The sequence below is a fragment of the Pristiophorus japonicus genome, chromosome 20 (genome assembly GCF_044704955.1).
Source record: "Pristiophorus japonicus isolate sPriJap1 chromosome 20, sPriJap1.hap1, whole genome shotgun sequence".
Lineage (NCBI taxonomy): Eukaryota > Metazoa > Chordata > Chondrichthyes > Pristiophoridae > Pristiophorus > Pristiophorus japonicus.
Window position 1 is genome coordinate 66031801 of NC_091996.1, and position 25334 is coordinate 66057134.

Consider the following 25334-nt stretch of genomic DNA (forward strand, 5'->3'; position numbering starts at 1 on the left):
ACTAGCGTGGATAGAGAATTGGTTGGCAGACAGGAAGCTGAGAGTTGGGATAAATGGGTCCTTTTCGGAATGGGATGCAGTGAATAGTGGAGTGCCGCAGGGTTCAGTGCTGGGACCCCAGCTCTTTACAATAAACATTAATGATTTGGATGAAGGAATTGAGTGTAATATCTCCAAGTTTGCAGATGACACTAAACTGGGTGGTGGTGTGAGCTGTGAGGAGGATGATAAGAGGCTGCAGGGTGATTTGGACAGGTTAGGTGAGTGGGCAAATGCATGACAGATGCAGTATAATGTGGATAAATGTGAGGTTATCCACTTTGGTGGCAAAAACACAAAAGCAGAATAAATCTGAATGGTGGCAGATTAGGAAAAGGGGAGGTGCAACGGGACCTGGGTGTTATGGTTCATCAGTCATTGAAAGTTGGCATGCAGGTACAGCAGGCGCTGAAGAAGGCAAATGGCATGTTGGCCTTCATAGCTGGGGGAGTTGAGTATAGGAGCAGGGAGGTCTTACTGCAATTGTACAGTGCCTTGGTGAGGCCTCACCTGGAATATTGTGTTCAGTTTTGGTCTCCTAATCTGAGGAAGGATGTTCTTACTATTGAGGGAGTGCAGCGAAGGTTCACCAGACTGATTCCAGGGATGGCTGGACTGACATACGAGGAGAGACTGGATCAACTGGGACTTTATACACTGGAGTTTAGAAGGATGAAAGGGGATCTCATGGAAACGTATAAGATTCTAATGGGACGGGACAGTTAGATACGGGAAGAATGTTCCCAATGTTGGGGAAGTCCAGAACCAGGGGACACAGTCTTAGGATAAGGGGTAGGCCATTTAGGACTGAGATGAGGAGAAACTTCTTCACTCAGAGAGTTGTTAACCTGTGGAATTCCCTGCCGCAGAGAGTTGTTGATGCCAGTTCATTAGATATATTCAAGAGGGAGTTAGATATGGCCCTTACGGCTAAAGGGATCAAGGGGTATGGAGAGAAAGCAGGAAAGGGGTACTGAGTTGAATGATCAGCCATGATCTTATTGAATGGTGGTGCAGGCTCGAAGGGCCGAATGGTCTACTCCTGCACCTATTTCCTATGTTTTCTATATTTTCTACATCCACTGGTTCTCCCTTGTCCACTTTACTAGTTACATCCTCAAAAAATTCTAGAAGATTTCTCAAGCATGATTTCCCTTTCATAAATCCATGCTGACTTGGACCGATCCTGTCACTACTTTCCAAATGCGCTGCTATTTCATCTTGTATAATTGATTCCAACATTTTCCCCACCACCGATGTGAGGCTAACTGGTGTATAATTCCTTGTTTTCTCTCTCCTTCCTTTTTTAAAAAGTGGTGTTACATTAGCTACCCTCCAGTCCATAGGAACGGATCCAGAGTCAATAGAATGTTGGAAAATGATCACCAATGCATCCAATATTTCGAGGGCCACTTCCTTAAGTACTCTGGGATGCAGCCTATCAGACCCTGGGGCTTTATTGGCCTTCAATCCCATCAATTTCCCTAACACAGTTTACTGACTAATAAGGATTTCCTTCAGTTCCTTCTTTTTGTTAGACCCTCGAACCCCTCGTATTTCTGGAAGGTTATTTGTGTCTTCCTTAGTGAAGGCAGATCCAAAGTATTTGTTCAATTGGTCTGCCATTTCTTTGTTCCCCATTATAAATTCACCTGATTCTGACTGCAAAGGATCCACGTTGGTCTTCACTAATCTTTTTCTCTTCACATATCTATAGAAGCTTTTGCAGTCAGTTTTTATGTTCCCTGCAAGCTTCCTCTCATATTTTATTTTCCACCCCCTAATTAGACACTTTGTTCTCCTCTGCTGAATTCTAAATTTCTCCCAGTCCTTAGGTTTGCTGCTTTTTCTGGCCAATTTATATGCCTCTGCCTTGGATTTAACACTATCCCTAATTTCCCTTGTTCGCCACGGTTGAGCCACCTTCCCCTTTTTATTTTTACTCCAGACAGGGATGTACAATTGTTGAAGTTCATCCATGTAATCTATAAATGTCTGCCATTGCCTATCCACTGTTAACCCTTTAAGTATCATTTGCCAGCCTATCCTAGCCAATTCACGTCTTATACCATCGAAGTTACTTTTCCTTAAGTTCAGGACCCCAGTCTCTAAAGCGAGGTCTCGTCTGCCCTCTCAGGTGGATGTGAAGGATCCCATGGCACTACTTCAAAGAAGAGCATGGGTGTTCTCCCTGGTGCCCTGGCCAATATTTATCCCTCAATCAACATAGCAAAAACAAATTATCTGGTCATTATGAAACTGCTGTTTGTGGAAGCTTGCTGTGTGCAAAATGCCTGCTGCGTTTCCCATATTACAACAATGACTACACTCCAAAAGTACTTCATTGGCTGTAAAGTGTTTGTCCGGTGCTCATGAAAGGTGCTCCTGCTATATAAATGCCTACCTTCCTTCCTCCCTCCCTCCCTTCCTTCGTACTTATTGATTATCGAGATAGGCAAACGAGTTGCTGAATTATTTACTGCCTGCAGTAAAGCAACATCAAAGTTTAGCTTATTTGTATTTTAATCACCAATTGTTTCATTCTTTGTTTTAACCCATCTTCGAAGATGTGCCATGAGAAGGAATTTCTTCTCCCAGAGGGTTGTGAATCTGTGGAATTCTCTGCCCAAGGAAGCAGTTGAGGCTAGCTCATTGAATGTATTCAAATCACAGATAGATAGATTTTTAACCAATAAGGGAATTAAGGGTTATGGGGAGCGGGCGGGTAAGTGGAGCTGAGTCCACGGCCAGATCAGCCATGATCTTATTGAATGGCGGAGCAGGCTCGAGGGGCTAGATGGCCTACTCCTGTTCCTAATTCTTATGTTCTTATGTTCTTATGATCCTCAACGTTCACCTGAGAGGGCAGACGAGGCCTCGCTTTAGCGTCTCATCTGAAAGACGGCATTTGTAATAGTGCAGCACTCTCTCAACACTGCACTGGAATGTCAGCCTAGATTTATGTGCTCAAGTCCCTGGAGTGGGACTTGAACCCCAGAATTTAAAAATATTTTTTTCTCCCAATCCTACCAGTGGAAAAATGATCAAAGAATCCTGAAACATGACAGCCCCTCAGTCTTTCCTGCATGCCCCGGTGGGATGTTTCAGGATCTGATCTGATCCAGGAGTGTTTTTGGAGTGATTCTTGATCTAATTCAAAGAAAGAACTTGCATTTCTATAGCGCCTTTCACAGCCTCAGGTTGGCCCAAAACGCTTTACATCCAATGAAGCACTTTAGAACCAACTGTGGTAATATAGGAAACACGGCAGCCAATTTGCGCACAGCTAGGTCCCACAAACAGCAATGTGATGGTGACCAGATAATGTTTTTAGTGATGATGGTTGAGGGATAAAAATTGGCCAGTACACCGGGGATAACTCCCCTGCTTTTCTCGAAATAGTGCCAAGGGATATAGACAGGCTAAGTGAGTGAGCAAAAATTTGGCAGATGGAATATAATGTGGAAAAGTGTGAGGTTATCCATTTTGGCAGTAAAAATACAAAAGCAAATGATGATTTAAATGGAGAAAAATTGCAAAGTGCTGCAGTGCAGAGAGACCCGGGGGTCCTTGTGCATGAAACACAAAAAGTTAGTATGCAAGTACAGCAAGAAATCAGTAAGGCAAATGGAATGTTGGCCTTTATTGCAAGGGGGATAGAGTATACGTGGCTTGAGCAGTGGTGCAGCAGGGAGGGATTCAAATTCATGGGGCATTGGAACCGGTTCTGGGGAGGTGGGACCAGTACAAACCGGACGGTCTGCACCTGGGCAGGACTGGAACCAATGTCCTAGGGGGAGTGTTTGCTAGTGCTGTTGAGGAGGAGTTAAACTAATATGGAAGGGGGATGGGAACGAATGCAGGGAGACAGAGGGAAACAAAATGGGGACAGAAGCAAAAGGCAGAAAGGAGATGAGTAAAAGTGGAGGGCAGAGAAACCCAAGGCAAAAACCAAAAAGGGCCACTTTGCAGCAAAATTCTAAAGGGTCAAAGTGTGTTAAAAAGTCTCTGTGCCTCAATGCGAGGACTATTCGGAATATGGTGGACGAATTAACAGTGCAGATAGCAGTTAACGGATGCAATGTGGTTAGCATCACGGAGACATGGCTCCAGGGTGACCAAGGCTGGGAACTCAACATCCAAGGGTATTCAACATTTAGGAAGGATAGACAGAAAGAAAAAGGAGACGGGGTGGTGTTGCTGGTTAAAGAGGAAATTAATGCAATTGTAAGGAGGAACATTAGCTTGGATGATGTGGAATCAGTATGGGTGGAGCTACAGAATGCCAAAGGGCAGAAAACGCTAGTGGGAGTTGTGTATAGACCTCCAAACAGTAGTAGTGATGTTGGGGAGGGCATCAAACAGGAAATTAGGGGTGCATGCAATAAAGGTGCAGCAGTTATCATGGGTGACTTTAATATGCATATAGATTGGGCTCACCAAACTGGAAGCAATACGGTGGGAGGAGGATTTCCTGGAGTGCATAAGGGATGGTTTTCTAGACCAATATGTCGAGGAACCAACTAGGGGGGAGGCCATCTTAGACTGGGTGTTGTGTAATGAGAGAGGATTCATTAGCAATCTCGTTGTGCGAGGCCCCTTGGGGAAGAGTGACCATAATATGGTGGAATTCTACATTAGGATGGAGAATGAAACAGTTAAGTCAGAGACCATGGTCCAAAACTTAAAGAAGGGTAACTTTGAAGGTATGAGGCGAGAATTGGCTAGGATAGATTGGCGAATGATACTTAAGGGGTTGACAGTGGGTGGGCAATGGCAGACATTTAGAGACCGCATGGATGAACTACAACAATTGTACATCCCTGTCTGGCGTAAAAATAAAAAAGGGAAGGTGGCTCAACCGTGGCCATCAAGGGAAATCAAGGATAGTATTAAAGCCAAGGAAGTGGCATACAAATTGGCCAGAAATAGCAGCGAACCTGGGAGAAATTTAGAACTCAGCAGAGGAGGACAAAGGGTTTGATTAGGGCAGGGAAAATAGAGTACGAGAGGAAGCTTGCAGGGAACATTAAAATGGACTGCAAAAGCTTCTATAGATATGTAAAGAGAAAAAGGTTAGTAAAGACAAACGTAGGTCCCCTGCAGTCAGAATCAGGGGAAGTATTAACTGGGAACAAAGAAATGGCAGACCAATTGAACAAGTACTTTGGTTCGGTATTCACTAAGAAGGACACAAACAACCTTCCAGATATAAAAGGGGTCAGAGGGTCTAGTAAGAAGGAGGAACTGAGGGAAAACCTTATTAGTCGGGAAATTGTGTTGGGGAAATTGATGGGATTGAAGGCTGATAAATCCCCAGGGCCTGATGGTCTGCATCCCAGAGTACTTAAGGAGGTGGCCTTGGAAATAGTGGATGCATTGACAGTCATTTTCCAACATTCCATAGACTCTGGATCAGTTCCGATGGAGTGGATGGTAGCCAATGTAACCCCACTTTTTAAAAAAGGATGGAGAGAGAAAACAGGGAATTATAGACCGGTCAGCCTGACATCGGTAGTGGGCAAAATGATGGAATCAAATATTAAGGATGTCATAGCAGCGCATTTGGAAAGAGGTGACATGATAGGTCCAAGTCAGCATGGATTTGTGAAAGGGAAATCATGCTTGACAAATCTTCTGGAATTTTTTGAGGATGTTTCCAGTAGAGTGGACAAGGGAGAACCAGTTGATGTGGTCTATTTGGACTTTCAGAAAGCTTTCGACAAGGTCCCACATAAGAGATTAATGTGCAAAGTTAAAGCATATGGGATTGGAGGTAGTGTGCTGACGTGGATTGAGAACTGGTTGGCAGACAGGAAGCAAAGAGTAGGAGTAAATGGGTACTTTTCAGAATAGCAGGCAGTGACTAGTGTGGTACCGCAAGGTTCTGTGCTGGGGCCCCAGCTGTTTACATTGTACATTAATGATTTGGACGAGGGGATTAAATGTAGTATCTCCAAATTTGCGGATGACACTAAGTTGGGTGGCAGTGTGAGCTGCGAGGAGGATGCTATGAGGCTGCAGAGTGACTTGGATAGGTTAGGTGAGTGGGCAAATGCATGGCAGATGAAGTATAATGTGGATAAATGTGAGGTTATCCACTTTGGTGGTAAAAACAGAGAGACAGACTATTATCTGAATGGTGACAGATTAGGAAAAGGGGATTTGCAACGAGACCTGGGTGTCATGGTACATCAGTCATTGAAGGTTGGCATGCAGGTACAGCAGGCGGTTAAGAAAGCAAATGGCATGTTGGCCTTCATAGCGAGGGGATTTGAGTACAGGAGCAGGGAGGTGTTGCTACAGTTGTACAGGGCCTTGGTGAGGCCACACCTGGAGTATTGTGTACAGTTTTGGTCTCCTAACTTCAGGAAGGACATTCTTGCTATTGAGGGAGTGCAGCGAAGGTTCACCAGACTGATTCCCGGGATGGCGGGACTGACATATCAAGAAAGACTGGATCGACTGGGCTTGTAGTCACTGGAGTTCAGAAGAATGAGAGGGGATCTCATAGAAACGTTTAAAATTCTGACGGGTTTAGACAGATTAGATGCAGGAAGAATGTTCCCAGTGTTGGGGAAGTCCCGAACCAGGGGTCACAGTCTAAGGATAAGGGGTAAGCCATTTAGGACTGAGATGAGGAGAAACTTCTTCACCCAGAGAGTGGTGAACCTGTGGAATTCTCTACCACAGAAAGTTGTTGAGGTCAATTCACTAACTATATTCAAAATGGAGTTAGATGTATTCCTTACTATTAGGGGGATCAAGCGGTACGGCGAGAAAGCAGGAAGGGGGTATTGAAGTTGCATGTTCAGCCATGAACTCATTGAATTGCGGTGCAGGCGCAAAGGGCCGAATGGCCTACTCCTGCACCTATTTTCTATGTTTCTATGTTTGTATAAAAGCAGAGAAGTCCTGCTACAACTGTATAGGGTATTGGTGAGGCCACACCTGGAGTACTGTGTACAGTTTTGGTCTCCGTATTTAAGGAAGGATATATTTGCATTGGAGGCTGTTCAGAGAAGGTTCACTAGGTTGATTCCAGAGATGAGGGAATTGACATGAGGATAGGTTGAGTTGGTTGGGCCTATACTCATTGGCGTTCAAAAGAATGAGAGGTGATCTTATCGAAACATATAAGATAATGAATGGGCTCGACAAGGTGGATGCAGTGAGGGTATTTCCATTCATCGGGGAAACTAAAACTAAGGGGCATAGTCTCAGAATAATGGACATTTAAAACTGAGGTGAGGACTTTCTTCTCTCAGAGGATTGTAAATTTGTGGAATTCTCTGCCCCAGATAGCTGTGGAGGCTGGGTCACTGAATATATTTAAGTCGGAGATAGACAGATTTTTGAGCGATAAGGGAATAAAGGGTTATGGGGAGTGGGCAGGGAAGTGGAGCTGAGCCCATGATCAGATCAGCCACGATCTTATTAAATGGCGGAGCAGGTTCGAGGGGCCTAATGGCCTACTTCTGCTCCTATTTCTTATGTTGTTTACGTCCACCTGAGAGAGCAGACAGGATCTTGGTTTAACACATATGAGAGATGGCATTTCTGACAGTGCGGCACTCCCTCAGCACTGCACTGGGAGTGTCAGCCTAGATTTTTATGCTCTAGTCTCTGGAGTGGGACTTGAACCCAGAACCTCTGACTCAGAGGTGAGGGTGCTGCCCACTTAAGTACAACTGTTGCCTGAGCTTAAACTAATTATTTACTTTTATGCACTGTTTCACAAAGGTTGCATTTTGATAGTACAGGCTGTTGCATTTCCTCATTAAACTAAATTGGCTCCATCCCTGTGTTGTTGCCTGAGCCAGGTAGAAGATGTACATGAGTTAGTTTGTGAATGAATGGCTCCTTGGATCTGTGCGCCAACTAAACTTCATGATGTCGCCGCGCTGAGCTAACTGTGTGGTTCTTGACGAGTCGACGCTCACGCCAGGGAACGGTGCCGCCCGGTGACGTCAGCACGCAGGAAGACGCTTTCGGCAGCGTGCTGGTTGCCAGGGGTTGCTATGGCGCTGCTGCCGCGCCACACCGCGGGCAGCGCTCAGGCGGAGAGAGCGCGGCTTGAGGTAAGGCGGGGTCCGGGGGCGGGGGCGGGAGCGGGAGGACAGCACCGCACCGACAGGGAGGTGGCTGGCTGGCCAATATTACACTCCAGCCTCAGTGCTGCTGAAGAATGGATCGCTATTTAGTTTATAGAACTGAAAGAAAGCCCCTGGCAGTGATTTGCCGGCTGTTGTTGGTGAGGTGGAGGAAGGAGGCTGGTGTGGAGCAGAAACACCAGTACAGAGCTGGTGGGCCGAATGGCCTGTTTCTGTGCTCTTATTACGTTGTACTTGTACAGGCCCAGTACTCCTTGTATATATTGCACTGTATAGTCAATGAGGAGACAATACGAACTAAATAGTACAATTTTAAAGAGTGCTGAAACAGAGACCCTGGGGGTGCATGCACACAAATCTTTGAAGGTGGCAGAACAAGTTGTTAAAAAAGCATAGGGCATCTTTGGCTTTATTAATAGAGGAATAGAGTACAAAAACAGGGAAGTTCTGCTAAACCTTCATAAAGAAAAACTATGCAGCTGAAGGTACGGCCATTAATTGTGGAGCGATTACAATCAGGAATGTACAAGAGGCCAGACTTGGAGGAGCGCAGAGATCTTGGAGGGTTGTAGGTCTGGCGGAGGTTGCAGAGATAGGGAGGGGCAAGTCTATAGAGGGATTTGAATATGGTCTGGATCAGCTGTCTTGACAGTTGCCAAGGAGAGGGATGGAGTCGGTGGCTGGGGAATGTAGTTTGTGGCGCAGACCGAAGGCAATGGCTTTGGTCTTCCCAATATTTAGTTGGAGGACATTTCTGCTCATCCAGTACTAAATGTCAGACAAGCAGTGTGACAAATTAGAGACAGTGGAGGGAGGTGGTGGTGAGGTAGAGCTTGGGTTTTGTCACTGTACATGTGGAACCAGACATTGTGTTTTTGGATTATGTCGCTGAGGGACAGCATGTAGATGAGAAAAAGCCTTCCTACCAAAATGAATCACTTCACAGTTCTCTGTGTTAAATTTCATCTGCCAAGTGTCTGCCCATTCCATTAGTCTGTGTATGTCCTCTTGAAGTCTGTTACTATTCTCAGGACTGTTTACTACATTTCCAAGTTTCGTGTCATCTGCAAACAGTGAAATTATGCCCAGTATGTTCAAGTCCAGATAATTACCAAAAGGAGCAGTGGTCCCAACACCGACCGACCTGTGGAGAACACCACTGCACACTCCTCCAGTCTGAAAAACGACCATTCACCACTCTCTGCTTTCTGGCCCTTAGCCAGTTTTGGATCCGTGCAGCCACTGCTTTTATCCCGTGGACTTTAATTTTGCGAACAAGTCTATCATGTGGCACTTTATCAAATGCCTTTTGAAAGTCCATGTACACAATATCAACTGCACTACCCTCATCCACCCTCTTTGTTAGTTCATCAAAGAACTCAATTTGAGTTATTAAAACATGATTTGCCTTTAAAAAAATCTGTGCTGGCTTTCATTTATTCACCCATATTATTTCATATGCCAATTTTGTCCCAGATTAACATCTCTAAAGTTTTCCCACCACCGATATTTGGCTGACTGGTGTATTTGCCAGGTTTAACTCCCTCTTTTTTTTGAACAACAATGCAACATTTGCAATCCTCCAGTCATCTGGCATCACTTCCATATCCAAGGAGGATTGGAAGATTGTGGCCAGAGCTTCTGCAATTTCCACCCTTGCTTCCTTCATTAACCGAAGATGCATCCCATTGTGACCAGGTGAATTTTCTACTTTGAGTGCTACTAACCTTTTAAGTACCTCCTCTTTATCTATTTTTATCCTATCCAATTTCTTTACTACCCATTCCTTTACGGTAACATTTATTGAAGAGAGATGCAAAGTACTCATCTCGTACCTCAGCCATGCCTTCTGCCTCCACAAGAAGATCTCCTCTTTGGTCTCTAATCGGCCCCATCCCTCCTTTAACGGACAATAAGGAAACCGTAGACTTGATAAATGAGCACTTTGAATCTGTCTTCAACAGTTGAGGAAGAGGACAAATTACCAGTGGTACAAGGGATCCTAAAAAGTCAAGGGGAAGAACTTACTGGATTTAATATAAGGAAAAAAGTGGTAATGGAAAAAATAGCAGGATTTAAGATAGATAAGACTCCAGACCTGATGGTTTCCAACCCACGGGAATTAAAAGAAATTGAGGAAATTGCAGATGCGTCAGTCTTAATTTTCCAAAGTGCTCTCGATTTGGGAATTGCACCTTTTTGGCAAATTGCGACTGTCATTCCATTATTTAAGAAGGGAGGGAGGGATTGAAAAGCCAGGTAACTCCAGATCCATCAGTTTAACATTGTTGCAGGAAATTTACTGGAATGTTATCACCAGAGACAGAATGTCTGAGCACTGGAACAGATTTGAACTGATCAGAGAGAGTCAGCGTGGTTTTGTGAAGGGTAGGTCGTGTCTCCAGTAATCTAGTTGAAATTTTTGAGGAGGTCACTGACACGGTGGATAAGAGAGGCTCTATTATTGTTATCTATAGGAACTTCCAGAAAGCATTGATAAGATTCCACACAAGAGATTATTAGCAGAAATGAAAGGGCACAGAATTGAAGGTAATCTTGGAACATGGGTTGGTAATTGGTTAGACATATACATAGAAAATAGGTGCAGGAGTAGGCCATTCAGCCCTTTGAGCCTGCACTGCCATTCAATGAGTTCATGGCTGAACATGCAACTTCAATACCCCCTTCCTGCTTTCGCTCCATACCCCTTGATCCCCCTCGTAGTAAGGACTTCATCTAACTCCTTTTTGAATATATTTAGTGAATTGGCCTCAACAACTTTCTGTGGTAGAGAATTCCACAGGTTTACCACTCTCTGGGTGAAGAAGTTTCTCCTCATCTCGGTTCTAAATGGCTTACCCCTTATCCTTAGACTGTGATCCCTGGTTCTGGACTTCCCCAACATTGGGAACATTCTTCCTGCATCTAACCTGTCTAAACCCGTCAGAATTTTAAACGTTTCTATGAGATCCCCTCTCATTCTTCTGAACTCCAGTGAATACAAGCCCAGTTGATTCAGTCTTTCTTGATATGTCAGTCCTGCCATCCCGGGAATCAGTCTGGTGAACCTTCGCTGCACTCCCTCAGTAGCAAGAATGTCCTTCCTGAAGTTAGGAGACCAAAACTGTACACAATACTCCAGGTGTGGCCTCACCAAGGCCCTGTACAACTGTAGTAACACCTCCCTGCCCCTGTACTCAAATCCCCTCGCTATGAAGGCCAACATGCCATTTGCTTTCTCAACCGCCTGCTGTACCTGCATGCCAGCCTTCAATGACTGATGCACCATGACACCCAGGTCTCGTTGCACCTCCCCTTTTCCTAATCTGTCACCATTCAGATAATAGTCTGTCTCTCTGTTTTTACCACCAAAGTGGATAACCTCACATTTATCCACATTATACTTCATCTGCCATGCATTTGCCCACTCACCTAACCTATCCAAGTCACTCTGCAGCCTCATAGCATCCTCCTCGCAGCTCACACTGCCACCCAACTTAGTGTCATCCGCAAATTTGGAGATACTACATTTAATCCCCTCGTCCAAATCATTAATATACAATGTAAACAGCTGGGGCCCCAGCACAGAACCTTGCGCTACCCCACTAGTCACTGCCTGCCATTCTGAAAAGTACCCATTTACTCCTACTCTTTGCTTCCTGTCTGCCAACCAGTTCTCAATCCACGTCAGCACACTACCCCCAATCCCATGTGCTTTAACTTTGCACACTAATCTCTTGTGTGGGACCTTGTCGTAAGCCTTATGGAAGTCCAAATACACCACATCAACTGGTTCTCCCTTGTCCACTCTACTGGAAATATCCTCAAAAAATTCCAGAAGATTTGTCAAGCATGATTTCCCTTTCACAAATCCATGCTGACTTGGACCTATCATGTCACCTCTTTCCAAATGCGCTGCTATGACATCCTTAATAATTGATTCCATCATTTTATCCACTACTGATGTCAGGCTGACCGGTCTATAATTCCCTGTTTTCTCTCTCCCTCCTTTTTTTTAAAAATGGGGTTACATTGGCTACCCTCCACTCGATAGGAACTGATCCAGAATCAATGGAATGTTGGAAAATGACTGTCAATGCATCCACTATTTCCAAGGCCACCTCCTTATGTACTCTGGGATGCAGTCCATCAGGCCCTGGGGATTTATTGGCCTTCAATCCCATCAATTTCCCCAACACAATTTCCTGACTAATAAGGATTTCCATCAGTTCCTCCTTCTTACTAGACCCTTGACCCCTTTTTATATCCGGAAGGTTGTTTGTGTCCTTCTTAGTGAATACCGAACCAAAGTACTCGTTCAATTGGTCTGCCATTTCTTTGTTCCCCGTTATGACTTCCCCTGATTCCCCATTGAGAGGTAGGAGATAGAGTCAGGATAAAAGGAATGTACTCTGATTGGCGGGGTGTGAGAAGTGGTGTTACTGATTTTTAACAATGTTAGATTATTCTGTCTGCGAATTTGTAATTCGGAGATCAGCAAATTACTGCAGAAAGGTATGACCGAGCTAATCTGAGCTATCACAACACAACATCAGTTTGCAGATTGTTCTGTGATTGAACATTGGGAAGACTGAAGCTGTCTAATGTGGCTCCTGCCAAAAACTCTGTACCTTTTTCCCTGGTTGCCTCCTCCATCCCAGCTACTCATCAGGCTGAACCAGATGGTGTGTAATCTTGGAAACCTGAGCTTGGTCTCAGATGCTACATCGTATCCATCATCGAGACCACTCTTCAACATTACGCATCTTCTGCCTTACCTCATCTCCATTGCTGCTGAAACTCTTGGCCATACTTTCATTACCTCCTGAATTTCCTTCTCTGACACCCTTCTCGTCGCCCATCCCAGATCTCAAAATGCACATTCTGCAACTCATCCAAAACTCTGCTACATTAAGTCCTGCTCATCCATCATCCCTCGCTCCTCACAGACCTCCATCGGCTTCCTGCTTCCCAATGGCTAAATTCGGGAATCTTCTTCTTATTTACAAATTCTTAAATGGCTTCGTCCACTTTACTTTTGCAATGGTCCTATCCTATGAGCCTGCACCAGTTCTCCTGTCCTCCGATAATGAGCATAATATTCAAATTAGGAGCAGGAGTAGGCCACACAGCCCATTGAGCCTGCGCCGCCATTCAATAAGATCATGTGTAGGTGGTTTGCCTTGGTGGTTTCGAATCACCCCAGCCTACGGTTCTAGACATGGGAATTATTTGGGGGAACACAAAACTGAACCAGAGACACGTCATTCGGCCTCAACTATACAATACTTTATTCGGTTCCATGCACACCAGTGAAAGTAACACCTGGTAGCATAAGCAAAACAGTACAACAGTACAAAAACTGGCCCGTCCTAACAGGCCCCTGTTGCGAATTAAGACGACTAAGAAAACAACACACTATGGTAATATACAGGGTATAACTGGATTTGTCCAACAAATCCCACCTTACACACACTATAATCACACGCAGCACCTCCCCACTAAACCCCTAAGGCTTGGTTTGGGACGCACGACACCCCCTCACACTTGATTCGGCGGTCTTAACGGTGCGTGGGCTTGGATAATACTCAGATTATCCGTTGGCTTACTCGCTGCTTCTTCCTTGGGGAAAGCTTTCTCTTCTGATTTCATGCCACCGTTGCAGCATTCAAGTCCTGGTCTCGAGGGTCCTTCCGAAGGTAGAGTAGCGAGGATCTTGGTCCCTCATTGATGGGTTTCCTCTCCAGCCCAGTTCTTGAAGCGAAGAGAGAAATGGCAGCAAACTGCCTTCTCTTATACGTTACAGTCCATGCTTCTTCCTGCCAAAATAATTTCCTTTGTCTGGGGTGATTGTCTGAATGGACCATCATCCCAGATCTTGCGTTTGTGTACTCTGTTGATGGCTCCTGATGGGTTTGGGACTTAATGGCAGTTCTTTGTTTGGTTTCCCACCTTTCGGGGCTATCTCATCCAGGTAATGGTGTAAATGGCCGTTGATGGGTTTCTGCTTCACACCCGATCTTGGGTTAAATGGTTTCCCATTACTGAACAATCCTGCCAATCGCCTGGGATGAGTTTTCTCTCCTGGCCATTGTTGCCCAGAGACCTCGGTCTGCTCCAGACATTAACAAAAACAGGCTGCTGTCTTCTTTTCAGCAAAAAATGAAACACAATATGTCCAAAACTCCCAATCTTTGGGAAACAGTAGTGTCCAGCATGTTTTTTAATTAAAAACCTTCTGGCGTCAGCACTTTATCCAATATCCTTTGATATCTTCCTGGGGCCTGTGCCGATGCTTACACATGGCTAATCTTCGACCTCCTGTCCGATCCCTACATCCCTTGATTTCCCCTAGAGTCCAAAAATCTATCTATCTCAGCCTTGAATATACCCAATGATTCAGCATCCACTGCCCTTTGGGGCAGAGAATTCTAAGGATTCACAATCCTCTGAGTAAAGAAATTCCTCCTCATCTTTTAAATGGCTGACCCCTTATCCTGAGACTAAGCTCCCTAGTTCTAGACTCTCCAGCTAGGAGAAATGATCTCTCCACATCTACCCTGTCAATCCCCCTCAGAATCTTCTATGTTTCAATTAGATCACCGCTCCTTCTAAATTCCAGAGAGTATAGGCCCAATCTATTTAATCTCTCCTCATAGGATAACCCTCTCATCCCATGGATCAATCTAGTGAACCTTTGTTGCACTGCCTCTAAGGCATATATCTCCTTTCTCCGATAAGGAGACCAAAACTGTGCACCGTAATCCAGGTGTGGTCTCACCAGTGCCCTGCACAATTGTAGCAATATTTCCTTACTCTTATACTCCAATCTCCTTGCAATAAACAGCAACATGCTATTTGCCTTCCTAATTGCTTGCTGCACATGCATGCTAAATATCTGCGTTTCCTGTATCAGGGCACCTAAATTTCTCTGAACACCACATTTCTCACCATTTAAAAATTCTTCTTCTATTTTTTTTTCTACAAAAGTGAATAATCTCTCATTTCCCCTGATTATACTCTACCTGCCACCTTATTGCCCATGCATTTAACCTGTCTATATCCCTTTGCAGGCACTGTGTCCTCCTCACAGCTTACTTTACCACCTAGCTTTATATCATCAGCAAACTTGAATACATTACATTTGGTCCCTTCTTCTAAGTTGTAAATAGCTGAGGCCCAAGCATTGATCCTTGAGGCACCATGCCAGTTACAGCCTGCCAACCTGAAAATTACCCATTTATCTCTGCTCTCTTTTCTGTCCGTTAACCAATCCTCTATCCATACTGATCTATTGCCCCCAACCCCATGAGCCCTTATTTTGCATAACAACCTTTATGAGGCACCTTATCGAATGCCTTTTGGAAATCCAAATAAACTGCATTTCCCCTTTATTTACCCTGCTAGTTACATCCTCAAAAAGCTCCAATAAATTTGTCAAACACTATTTCCCTTTCATAAAAACATGTTGACTCTGCCTAATCATTTTATGATTTTCTAAGTGCCCTGCTACCACTTCCTTAAATATGTATTCCAGCACTTTCCCGACAACTGATGTCAGGCTAACTGGCCTGTAGTTTCCCGTTTTCTCTCTCCCTCCTTTCTTGAATAGCAGGGTTACATTTTCTACCTTCCAATCCGCTGGGACTGTTCTGGAATCTAGGGAATTTTGGAAGATCACAATGAATGCATGCACTATCTTTGCAGCCACTTCTTTTAGAAGCTTACAATGTAGGCTGTCAGGTCCAGGGGATTTGCTGGCTTTTAGTTGACAATTAGGAATTTGTTTCTCGAGCACTTTTTCTCTACTGATCTTAATTACTTTAAGTTCCTCACTCTCATTAGCCTCTTGGTTCCCCACTATTTTTGGGATTTTTATGTGTTTTCGACTGCGAAGACAGATACAAAATATTTGTTTAAAGAGTCTGCCATTTTGTTTTTCCTGATTCTAATTTCTCCTGTCTCAGACACTAAGAGACCAATGCTTCGAAACCACTGCTTACTTTTGCTACTCCCTTTTTTACACACTTGTAGAAGCTCTTACAATCAGTTTTAATATTTCTTGCTAGTTTACTCTCCTATTCTATTTTCTCCCTTTTTATCAATTTTTTGGTCGTTCTTTTCTGGTTTAAAAAGCTCTCCCAATCCTCAGGCTCACATTGCAACATTATAATCCTCTTTTAATCTAATACTATCCTTCTTTAGTTGGCCAAGGCTGGATCAGTTTCCCTATGGAGTTTTTATTTCTCAATGGAACGTATATTCATTTGAGAATTTTGGAATATTTCTTTAAATGTTTGCCACTGCTTATCTATTGTCGTACCTTTTAATCTAATTTTACAATCTACTTTGGCCAACTCGCCCCTCATTCCTATGTAATTGGCTTTATTTAAATATAAGACTCTGGTTTCGACTTAAGTATTTCACTCTCAAACCCAATGTGAAATTCATCATATGATCACTTTTTCCCCAGAGGATCCTTTACTGTGAGATTACTAATTAAGACTGTTGTATATGGATAAGACTTTTCAAAAATTGTGCCTCTCTTCTCCTGTAACTTCTGTTTCGTCGCCACTCTGCAATTTTTTCTGTTTTGCGCATTCTGTTGGAATGAAGTCGTGGCAGCTTTACTCTGCATCTAAGCGGTGCTATCACTGACCTGGGAGTAGCTAATGGGTATTGGATAGATAAACGCTAAATGCTACACAATGTTTAAGAAATATTGCTTCAATAAAAGAGTAGTAGATAAATTTCCTTCACCCTTACCTATGGCAAATTGGATTGGCCCTTACCATTTGTGTCTAAAGTGTAAAAGAGGCCTAAATTAATTTGACTTTGGACTGTTCCACATAATCCTGTCCAAATCATATTGATAGTTACCCCAGCCAAATCGATCACAATAGGACTGCAGTACAACATGTAATGCCCAACCATCAATGACCTTCCCTCAGAAGTCAGAAGTGGGGAAGTTCGCTGATGATTGCATAGTGCACAGTTCCATTCGCAATTCCTCAGATAATGAAGCAGTCCATGCCCGCATGTAGCAAGGCCTGGATAACATTCAGGTTGGGGCTGATACGTGGCAAGAAAACATTCATGCCACACAAGTGCCAGGTGAGAGTTCAACCACCACCTTTGACATTCAATGGCATTACCATCGCCGAATCCCCCACCATCAACATCCTGGGGGGTCGCCATTGACCAGAAACTTAACTGGACCAGCTACATAAATAGTGTGGCAACAAAAGCAGCTATTCTGCGGTGAGTGTCTCACCTCCTGACTCCTCAAAGCCTTTCCACCATCTACAAGGCACAAGTCAGGAGTGTGATCGAATACTCTCATGGATGAGTGCAGCTCCAACAACACTCAAGAAGTCCGACACTATCCAGGACAAAGCAGCCCACTTGACTGGCACCCCATCCACCAACTTAAACATTCACTCCCTCCACCACCAGCACACCGTGGCTGCAGTGCATACCATCTACAAGATGCGCTGCAGCAACTCGTCAAGGCTTCTTTGGTAGAACCTCACAAACCTGCAACCTCTACCACCTAGAAGGACAAAGGCAGCAGGCGCATGGGAACACAATTTACACCTGATCCTGACTTGGAAATATATCACCGTTCCTTCATCGCCGCTGATTCAAAATCCTGGAACCCCCTTCCTAACAACACTGTGGGAATACCTTCTCCACACTGATTGCAGCGGTTTAAGAAGGTGGCTCACCACCACCTGCTCAAGGGCAATTAGGGATGGGCAATAAATGCTGGCCTTGCCAGAGATGCCCACATCCTAGGAATGAATACAAAATAACTTGTGTAATTAACTCCTACTGGTGAGAGTCAACAAAGATGTGGGCAGACACAGCCATTTTATTTAACATCTGCGAAAGCACAATTAATATTAGAAAGGTTAAGCATTGAGGATTGCATTAGTACTTGGCTATATATTTCTAATCAATGGAGACTAAATCGTTATAGGCATAACCTTAGTTAAAGTGTATTTCATTATATTACATATATTTACAGCACAGAAATGGGCCATTCAGCCCAACAGGTGTATGTCAATGTTTATGCTCCACACGAATCACCTCTGACTCTAATTACTTCATCTCATTCTAACATATCCTTTCTTCCTTTTTCCCTTGTGTATCTATCTAGGTTCCCCTTAAATGCTATTCGCCTCAACCACTCCTTGTGGCAGCAAGTTTTCTGGGTAAAGAATTCAGGAGTTTACTGACTGTCTTATCTTTATGGCCCCTAGTTTTCACTCCCCAAAAGTGGAAATATAATTTCTACATCTACTCTATCGAACCGCTTCATATTTATGACGACCTCAATTAGGTCACCTCTCAGCCTTCTCTTTTCGATGGAAAAGTGCCCCCAGCTGTTCAGTCTTTCCTCATAGGTATAACCACACTTCTAGTATCATCTGGTAAATCTTTTTTGAACCTTCTCCAGTGCCTCAATATCCTTTTAAGGATATGGAGACCAGAACAAGTGTGATCTAACCAAGGTTCTATATAAATAGTTTAACACAGATTCTCTGCTTTTGAATTCTATTCCTCTAGAAATTTACCACGATGCTTTGTTTGCATTTTTATGGCTTTGGGAACCTGCATTGCTACAGTTAATAGAAAATAGGTGCAGGAGTAGGCCATTCGGCCCTTCGAGCCTGCACCGCCATTCAATGAGTTCATGGCTGAACTTGCAACTTCAGTACCCCATTCCTGCTTTCTCGCCATACCCCTTGATCCCCCTAGTAGTAAGGACTACATCTAACTCCTTTTTGAATATATTTAGTGAATTGGCCTCAACAACTTTCTGTGGTAGAGAATTCCACAGGTTCACCACTCTCTGGGTGAAGAAGTTTCTCCTCATCTCGGTCCTAAATGGCTTACACCTTATCCTTAGACTGTGATCCCTGGTTCTGGACTTCCCCAACATTGGGAACATTCTTCCTGCATTTATCCTGTCTAAACCTGTCAGAATTTTAAACGTTTCTATGAGATCCCCTCTCATTCTTCTGAACTCCAGTGAATACAAGCCCAGTTGATCCAGTCTTTCTTGATATGTCAGTCCCGCCATCCCGGGAATCAGTCTGGTGAACCTTCGCTGCACTCCCTCAATAGCAAGAATGTCCTTCCTCAAGTTAGGAGACTAAAACTGTACACAATACTCCAGGTGTGGCCTCACCAAGACCCTATACAACTGTAGCAACACCTCCCTGCCCCTGTACTCCAATCCCCTCGCTATGAAGGCCAACATGCCATTTGCTTTCTTAACCGCCTGCTGTACCTGCATGCCAACTTTCAATGACTGATGTACCATGACGCCCAGGTCTCGTTGCACCTCCCTTTTTCCTAATCTGTCACCATTCAGATAATAGTCTGTCTCTCTGTTTTTAACCACCAAAGTGGATAATGCTTACAGACATTATTACACATTCAATCCATTTTGTTAAGTGTCCACGACAACCAAAAACATTTTGCCCAGAAATGGGCCCACATAGTCAACATGGCTTCTCGACCATGGTTTTGAGGGCCACAACCACAAACAGCAGTGTCTCTCTGGGTGCATTGCTCAGCTGAGAGCAAGTGTTGCCCTGGCATACGCATGACTCTAAATCTGAGTTGATGCCGGGCCACCACACATGGGATCTGGCTATGGCTTTCATCATTACAATGCCAGGGTGGGTGTTGTGCAGTTTACTTATGAATGTGTCTCTGCCTTTCTTGGGCAAGCCACCCGATTGCCCCACAATAGACAGTCCGCCAGCAGGGACAGCTCGTCTTTGCGTCTGTGAAACGGCTTAATTGCCTCCTGCATCTCCACTGGGACACTGGACCAGCTCCCATGGAGGACACAGTTTTTTTTTACCAAGGACAGTAAAGGATCCTGGCTGGTCCAGGTCCTGATCTGGCGGGCTGTAACGGGGGACTTCTCTTTCTCGAATGCCTCCATGACCATGAGCAAGTCCGCTGGCTGTGCCATTCTCTGTGCCCTGTCTGTGGCAGATTACATAGTTGTATGCTGACAGTGTAAGCGCCCATCTTTGGATGCGGACAGAGGTATTGGTATTAATCCCTTTGCTCTCAGAGAACAGCGATATGAGCGGCTTGTGGTCAGTTTCAAGCTCAAACTTGAGGCCAAATAAGTACTGGTGCATTTTTTTTTACCCCGTAGACGCACACCAGAGCCTCTTTTTCAATCATGCTGTAGGCCCTTTTGGCCTTGGACAAATTCCTGTTCGCATAAGCGACCAGTTTCAAAATCCCCGATTCAGTAACCTGTTGTAACACATACCCGACCCCGTATGATGATGCATCGCAAGCTAGCGCTAATTGTTTACAAGGGTTGTACAGGACAAGCAGTTTGTAAGAACACAACAGATTTCTGGCTTTCTTAAAGGCAGCCTCTTGTGAATTCTCCCATACCCAGTCGTCTCCCTTGCACAGTAGCACATGTAGGGGTTCTAACAGGGTGCTTAACCCAGGTAGGAAATTACCGAAGTAGTTAAGGAGTCCCAGCAACAACCGCAGCTCCGTCACATTCTGTGGTCGCGGCACGTTCTTGATGGCCTCTGTCTTGGCGTTGGTGGGTCTGATGCCGTCTGCTACGATTCTCCTTCCCAATAATTCGACGTCCTGTGCCAGGAAAATATAGTTTGTGCATTTCAACCTGAGCCCACGCGATCCAATTGACTCAGAACCTACTCCAGATTCTTCAGGTGCTCCATGGTGTCCCGACCTGTAACCAATATGTTGTCCTTGTATAAGGAACTGACTTTAGCAGGCTCTCCATGTTCCGCTGGAAGATCACCACGGCCGACCAAATCCCGAACGGGCATCGGTTGTAGATAAACAGACCTTTGTGCGTGTTGAGGCAGGTGAGGCCTTTCGCAGATTCCTCCAGCTCCTGCGTCATGTAGGCTGAGGTCAGGTCCAGCTTGGTGAATGTCTTCCCTCCAGCCAGGGTCGCAAATAGGTCGTCTGCCTTGAGTAGCGGGTACTGGTCCTGAAGCGAAAATGGTTAATCGTTACTTTATAGTCCCCACAAATTCTAACCGTGCCGTCCTCCTTGAGTACCGGGACAATCGGACTGGCCCAGTCGTTGAATTCCACCAACGCGATGATGCCTTCATGGTATGATTTGTGAATCTGTACCCCTAGATCCCTGTGCTCCTCAACCCCATTTTCTCTTTTCCAAGGGGTATGTGGTCACTTATTCCTCCTACTAAAATGCACCACCTCACACTTGACTATTCTTCAAGTTAATTAATGCCTTATATTTTGTTGCAGTCTTCCTCCGTATTATCTACTATATCCCATCATTAGCCTGGTTTTCTGACATGACTGCCCCCCCAGTCATCAAGATCCACGGCGCGGCCTTGGACAACGTGGACCACTTTCCATACCTCGGGAGCCTATTATCAGCAAGGGCAGACATCAACGACTAGGTTCAATACCGTCTCCAATGCACCAGCGCAGCCTTCAGTGTTCGAAGACCAGGCTCTCAAATCTGCTGCCAAGCTCATGGTCTACAGGGCTGTAGTGATACCCGCCCTCCTGTATGGCTCAGAGACGTGGGCTATATACAATAGACACGTCAAAACCCTGGAGAAATACCACCAATGATGTCTCCGCAAGATCCTGCAAATCCCCTGGGAGGACAGACGCACCAACGTTAGCGTCCTTGATCGGGCCAACATCCCCAGCATCGAAGGACTGACCACACTCGACCAGCTCCGTTGGGCGGGCCACATTGTTTGCATACCTGACACAAGACTCCCAAAGCAAGCACTCTACTCTGAACTCCTACACGGCAAATGAGCCCTAGGTGGGCAAAGGAAACGTTTCAAGGATACCCTCAAAGTCGCCTTGATAAAATGCAACATCCCCACCGACACCTGGGAGTCACTGGTCAAGTGGAGGAAGAGCATCCAGGAGGGCGCTGAGCACCTCGAATCTCGTCGCTGAGAGCATGTAGAAAACGAGCGCAGGTAGCGGAAGGAGCGTGCGGCAAACCAGTCCCTCCCACCCTTTCCTTCAACAACTGTCTGTCCCACCTGTGACAGAGACTGTAATTCCCGTATTCGACTGTTCAGTCACCTAAGAATCCACTTTTAGAGTGGAAGCAAGTCTTCCTCGATTTTGAGGGACTGCCTATGATGATACATTTTTAGGCACCCTGATTTCTAACAGGAGCAGGTACTAGAAAGGCTGGCTGTACTTAAAGTAGATAAGTCACCAGGGATGCATCCTAGGATGCTGAGGGAAGTAAAGGTGGAAATTGCGGACCATAATCTTCCAAACCTCCTTAGATACGGAGCTGGTACCAGAGGCCTGGAGAATTGCAAATGTTACACCCTTGTTCGAAAAAGGGTGTAAGGATAAGCCCAGCAGCTACTGGCCAGTCAGTTTAACCTCGGTAGTGGGGAAGCTTTTAGAAACTCTAATCGGGGACAAAATTAACAGTCACTTAGACAAGAAACAGAGAGTAGTGGTGAACGGTTGTTTTTCGGACTGGAGGAATGTATGTCGTGGTGTTCCCCAGGGGTCGGTACTAGGACCACTGCTTTCTTGATATATATTAATGACTTAGACTTGGTTGTACAGGGCACAATTTCAAAATTTGCAAATGAGACAAAACTTGGAACAATAGTGGACAGTGAGGAGGATAGTGATAGACTTCAATAAGACATAGACAGGCTGATGGAATGGGCGGACACGTGGCAGATGAAATTTAACACCAGTGTGTGAAGAACGAGGAGAGGCAAGAGAAACTAAAGGGTATAATTCTAAAAGGGGTGAAGGAACAGAGCAGCCAGGGGTATATGTACACAAATCATTGAAGATGGCAGGGCAGGTTGAGCAAGCAGTTAAAAAAGCATACGGAATCCTGGGCTTCATAAGTAGAGACAGAGTACAAGAGCAAGGAAATTATGATGAACCTTTATAAATCACTGGTTCCGCCTCAACTGGAGTATTGTGTCTAATTCTGGGCACCGCACTTTAAGGATGTGAAGGCCTTAGAGAGGTGCAGAAAAGAAATTACAAGAATGGTTCCAGGGATGAGGGACTTCAGTTATGTGGATAGACTGGAGAAGCTGGGGTTGTTCTCCTTAGAGCAAAGAAGGTTGTGAGGAAATTTGATAGAGGTGTTCAAAATCATGAGGGGTCTAGTCAGAGTAGATAGAGAGAAACTGTTCCCATTGGCGAAAGAGTCAAGAACCAGACGACACAGATTTAAGGTGATTGGCAGAAGAACCAAAGGCGACATAAGGAAAAACTTTTTTACGCAGCAAGTGGTTAGGATCTGGAATTCACTGCCGTAAAGGGTGGTGAAGGCAGGTTCAATCGTGGCTTTCAAAAGGGAATTAGATGAGTACCTGAAGGAAAAAAATTTGCAGGGCTATGGAAAAAGGATGGGGGAGTGAGACTAACTGAAGTGTTCTTGCAGAGAGCTGACACGGGCTCAACGGGTTGAATGGCCTCCTTCTGTGCTGTAACCATTCTATGATTCCATGATTCTAAAATTCTCCCGTCCTGGCAACATTATCGTAAATGTCCTCTGTACGCTCTCTAGTGCAATCACATCTTTCCTGTAACGTGATGATCAGAACTGTATGCAGTACTCGAGCTGTGGCCTAACTAGTGTTTTATACAGTTCTCGCATAACCTCCCTGCTCTTGTATTCTCTGCTTTGACTAATAAAGGAAAGCAGGAGTAGGCCATACAGCCCCTTGAGCCTGCTCTGCCATTCAATAAGATCATGGCTGATCTGATCATGGACTCTGCTCCACTCCCCCGCCTGCTCCCCATAACCCCTTATCCCCTTATCGTTTAAGACACTGTCTATTTCTGTCATAAATTTATTCAACTCTCTGAGGCAGCGAATTCCACAGATTCACAACTCTCTGAGAGAAGAAATTTCTCCTCATCTCAGTTTTAAATGGGTGGCCCCTTATTCTAAGATCCAGTTCTAGTCTCCCCCATCAGTGGAAACATTCTCTCTGCATCCACCTTGTCAAGCACCCTCATAATCTTTTTTGTTTCGATAAGATCACCTCTCATTCTTCTGAATTCCAATGAGTAGAGGCCTAACCTACTCAACCTTTCCTCATAAGTCAAACCCCTCATCCCCGGAATCAACCGAGTGAACCGTCTCTGAACTGCCTCCAAAGGAAGTATATCCTTTCGTAAATATGGAAACCAATACTGCAGGCAGTATTCCAGGTGTGGCCTTACCAATACCTTATATTGCTGTAGCAAGACTTCCCTGCTTTTCTACTCCATCCGCTTTGCAATAAAGGCCAAGATTCCATAGGCCTTCCTGATCACTTGCTGTACCCGCATACTATCCTTTTCTGTTTCATGCACAAGTACCCCCATGAACACTTTCCTTTTGAAGAACTCGTTCAGTTATTTTTTTACAGTTTTGTTTACACTTCGACTCTCCCCTGGAATCTTCTGATTTGGATGGCAGGCAAGAGCTGACCTTGGATACCTTTTATTTTTACTAAGCTCTCACATATATAGCCATCGGGGAGCTACCGAGATGATAGAAACATAGAAACATAGAAAATAGGTGCAGGAGCAGGCCATTCGGCCTTTCGAGCCTGCACCACCATTCAATAAGATCATGGCTGATCATTCATCTCCGTACCCCTTTCCTGCTTTCTCTCCATACCCCTTGATCCCTTTAGCCGTAAGGGCCATATCTAACTCCCTCTTGAATATATCTAACGGACTGGCATCAACAACTCTCTGCGGTAGAGAATTCCACAGGTTAACAACTCTGAGTGAAGAAGTTTCTCCTCATCTCGGTCCTAAATGGCTTACCCCTTATCCTTAGACTGTGATCCCTGGTTCTGGACTTCTCCAACATCGGGAACATTCTTCCTGCATCTAACCTGTCCAGTCCTGTCAGAGTTTTATATGTTTCTATGAGATCCCCTCTCATTCTTCTAAACTCCAGTGAATACAGGCCCAGTCGATCCAGTCTCTCCTCATATGTCAGTCCTGCCATCCCGGGAATCAGCCTGGTGAACCTTCGCTGCACTCCCTCAATAGCAAGAATGTCTTTCCTCAGATTAGGAGACCAAAACTGAACACAGTATTCCAGATAAGTCCTCACCAAGGCCCTGTACAACTGTAGTAAGACCTCCCTGCTCCTAT

At 44.8% G+C, this 25334-nt stretch overlaps 1 protein-coding gene across 1 annotated transcript in view; it reads left to right on the plus strand.

Moving 5' to 3' along the window:
• The window catches only part of LOC139232754 (tetratricopeptide repeat protein 28-like), a 428802-nt gene that overhangs the window by 34334 nt on the left and 369134 nt on the right, over positions 1–25334 (plus strand). Inside the window, exon 2 of the mRNA XM_070863256.1 lies at positions 7972–8120. Within this exon, the coding sequence (XP_070719357.1) occupies positions 7972–8120 (149 nt within the window). The remainder of the gene's footprint in view (positions 1–7971; positions 8121–25334) is intronic.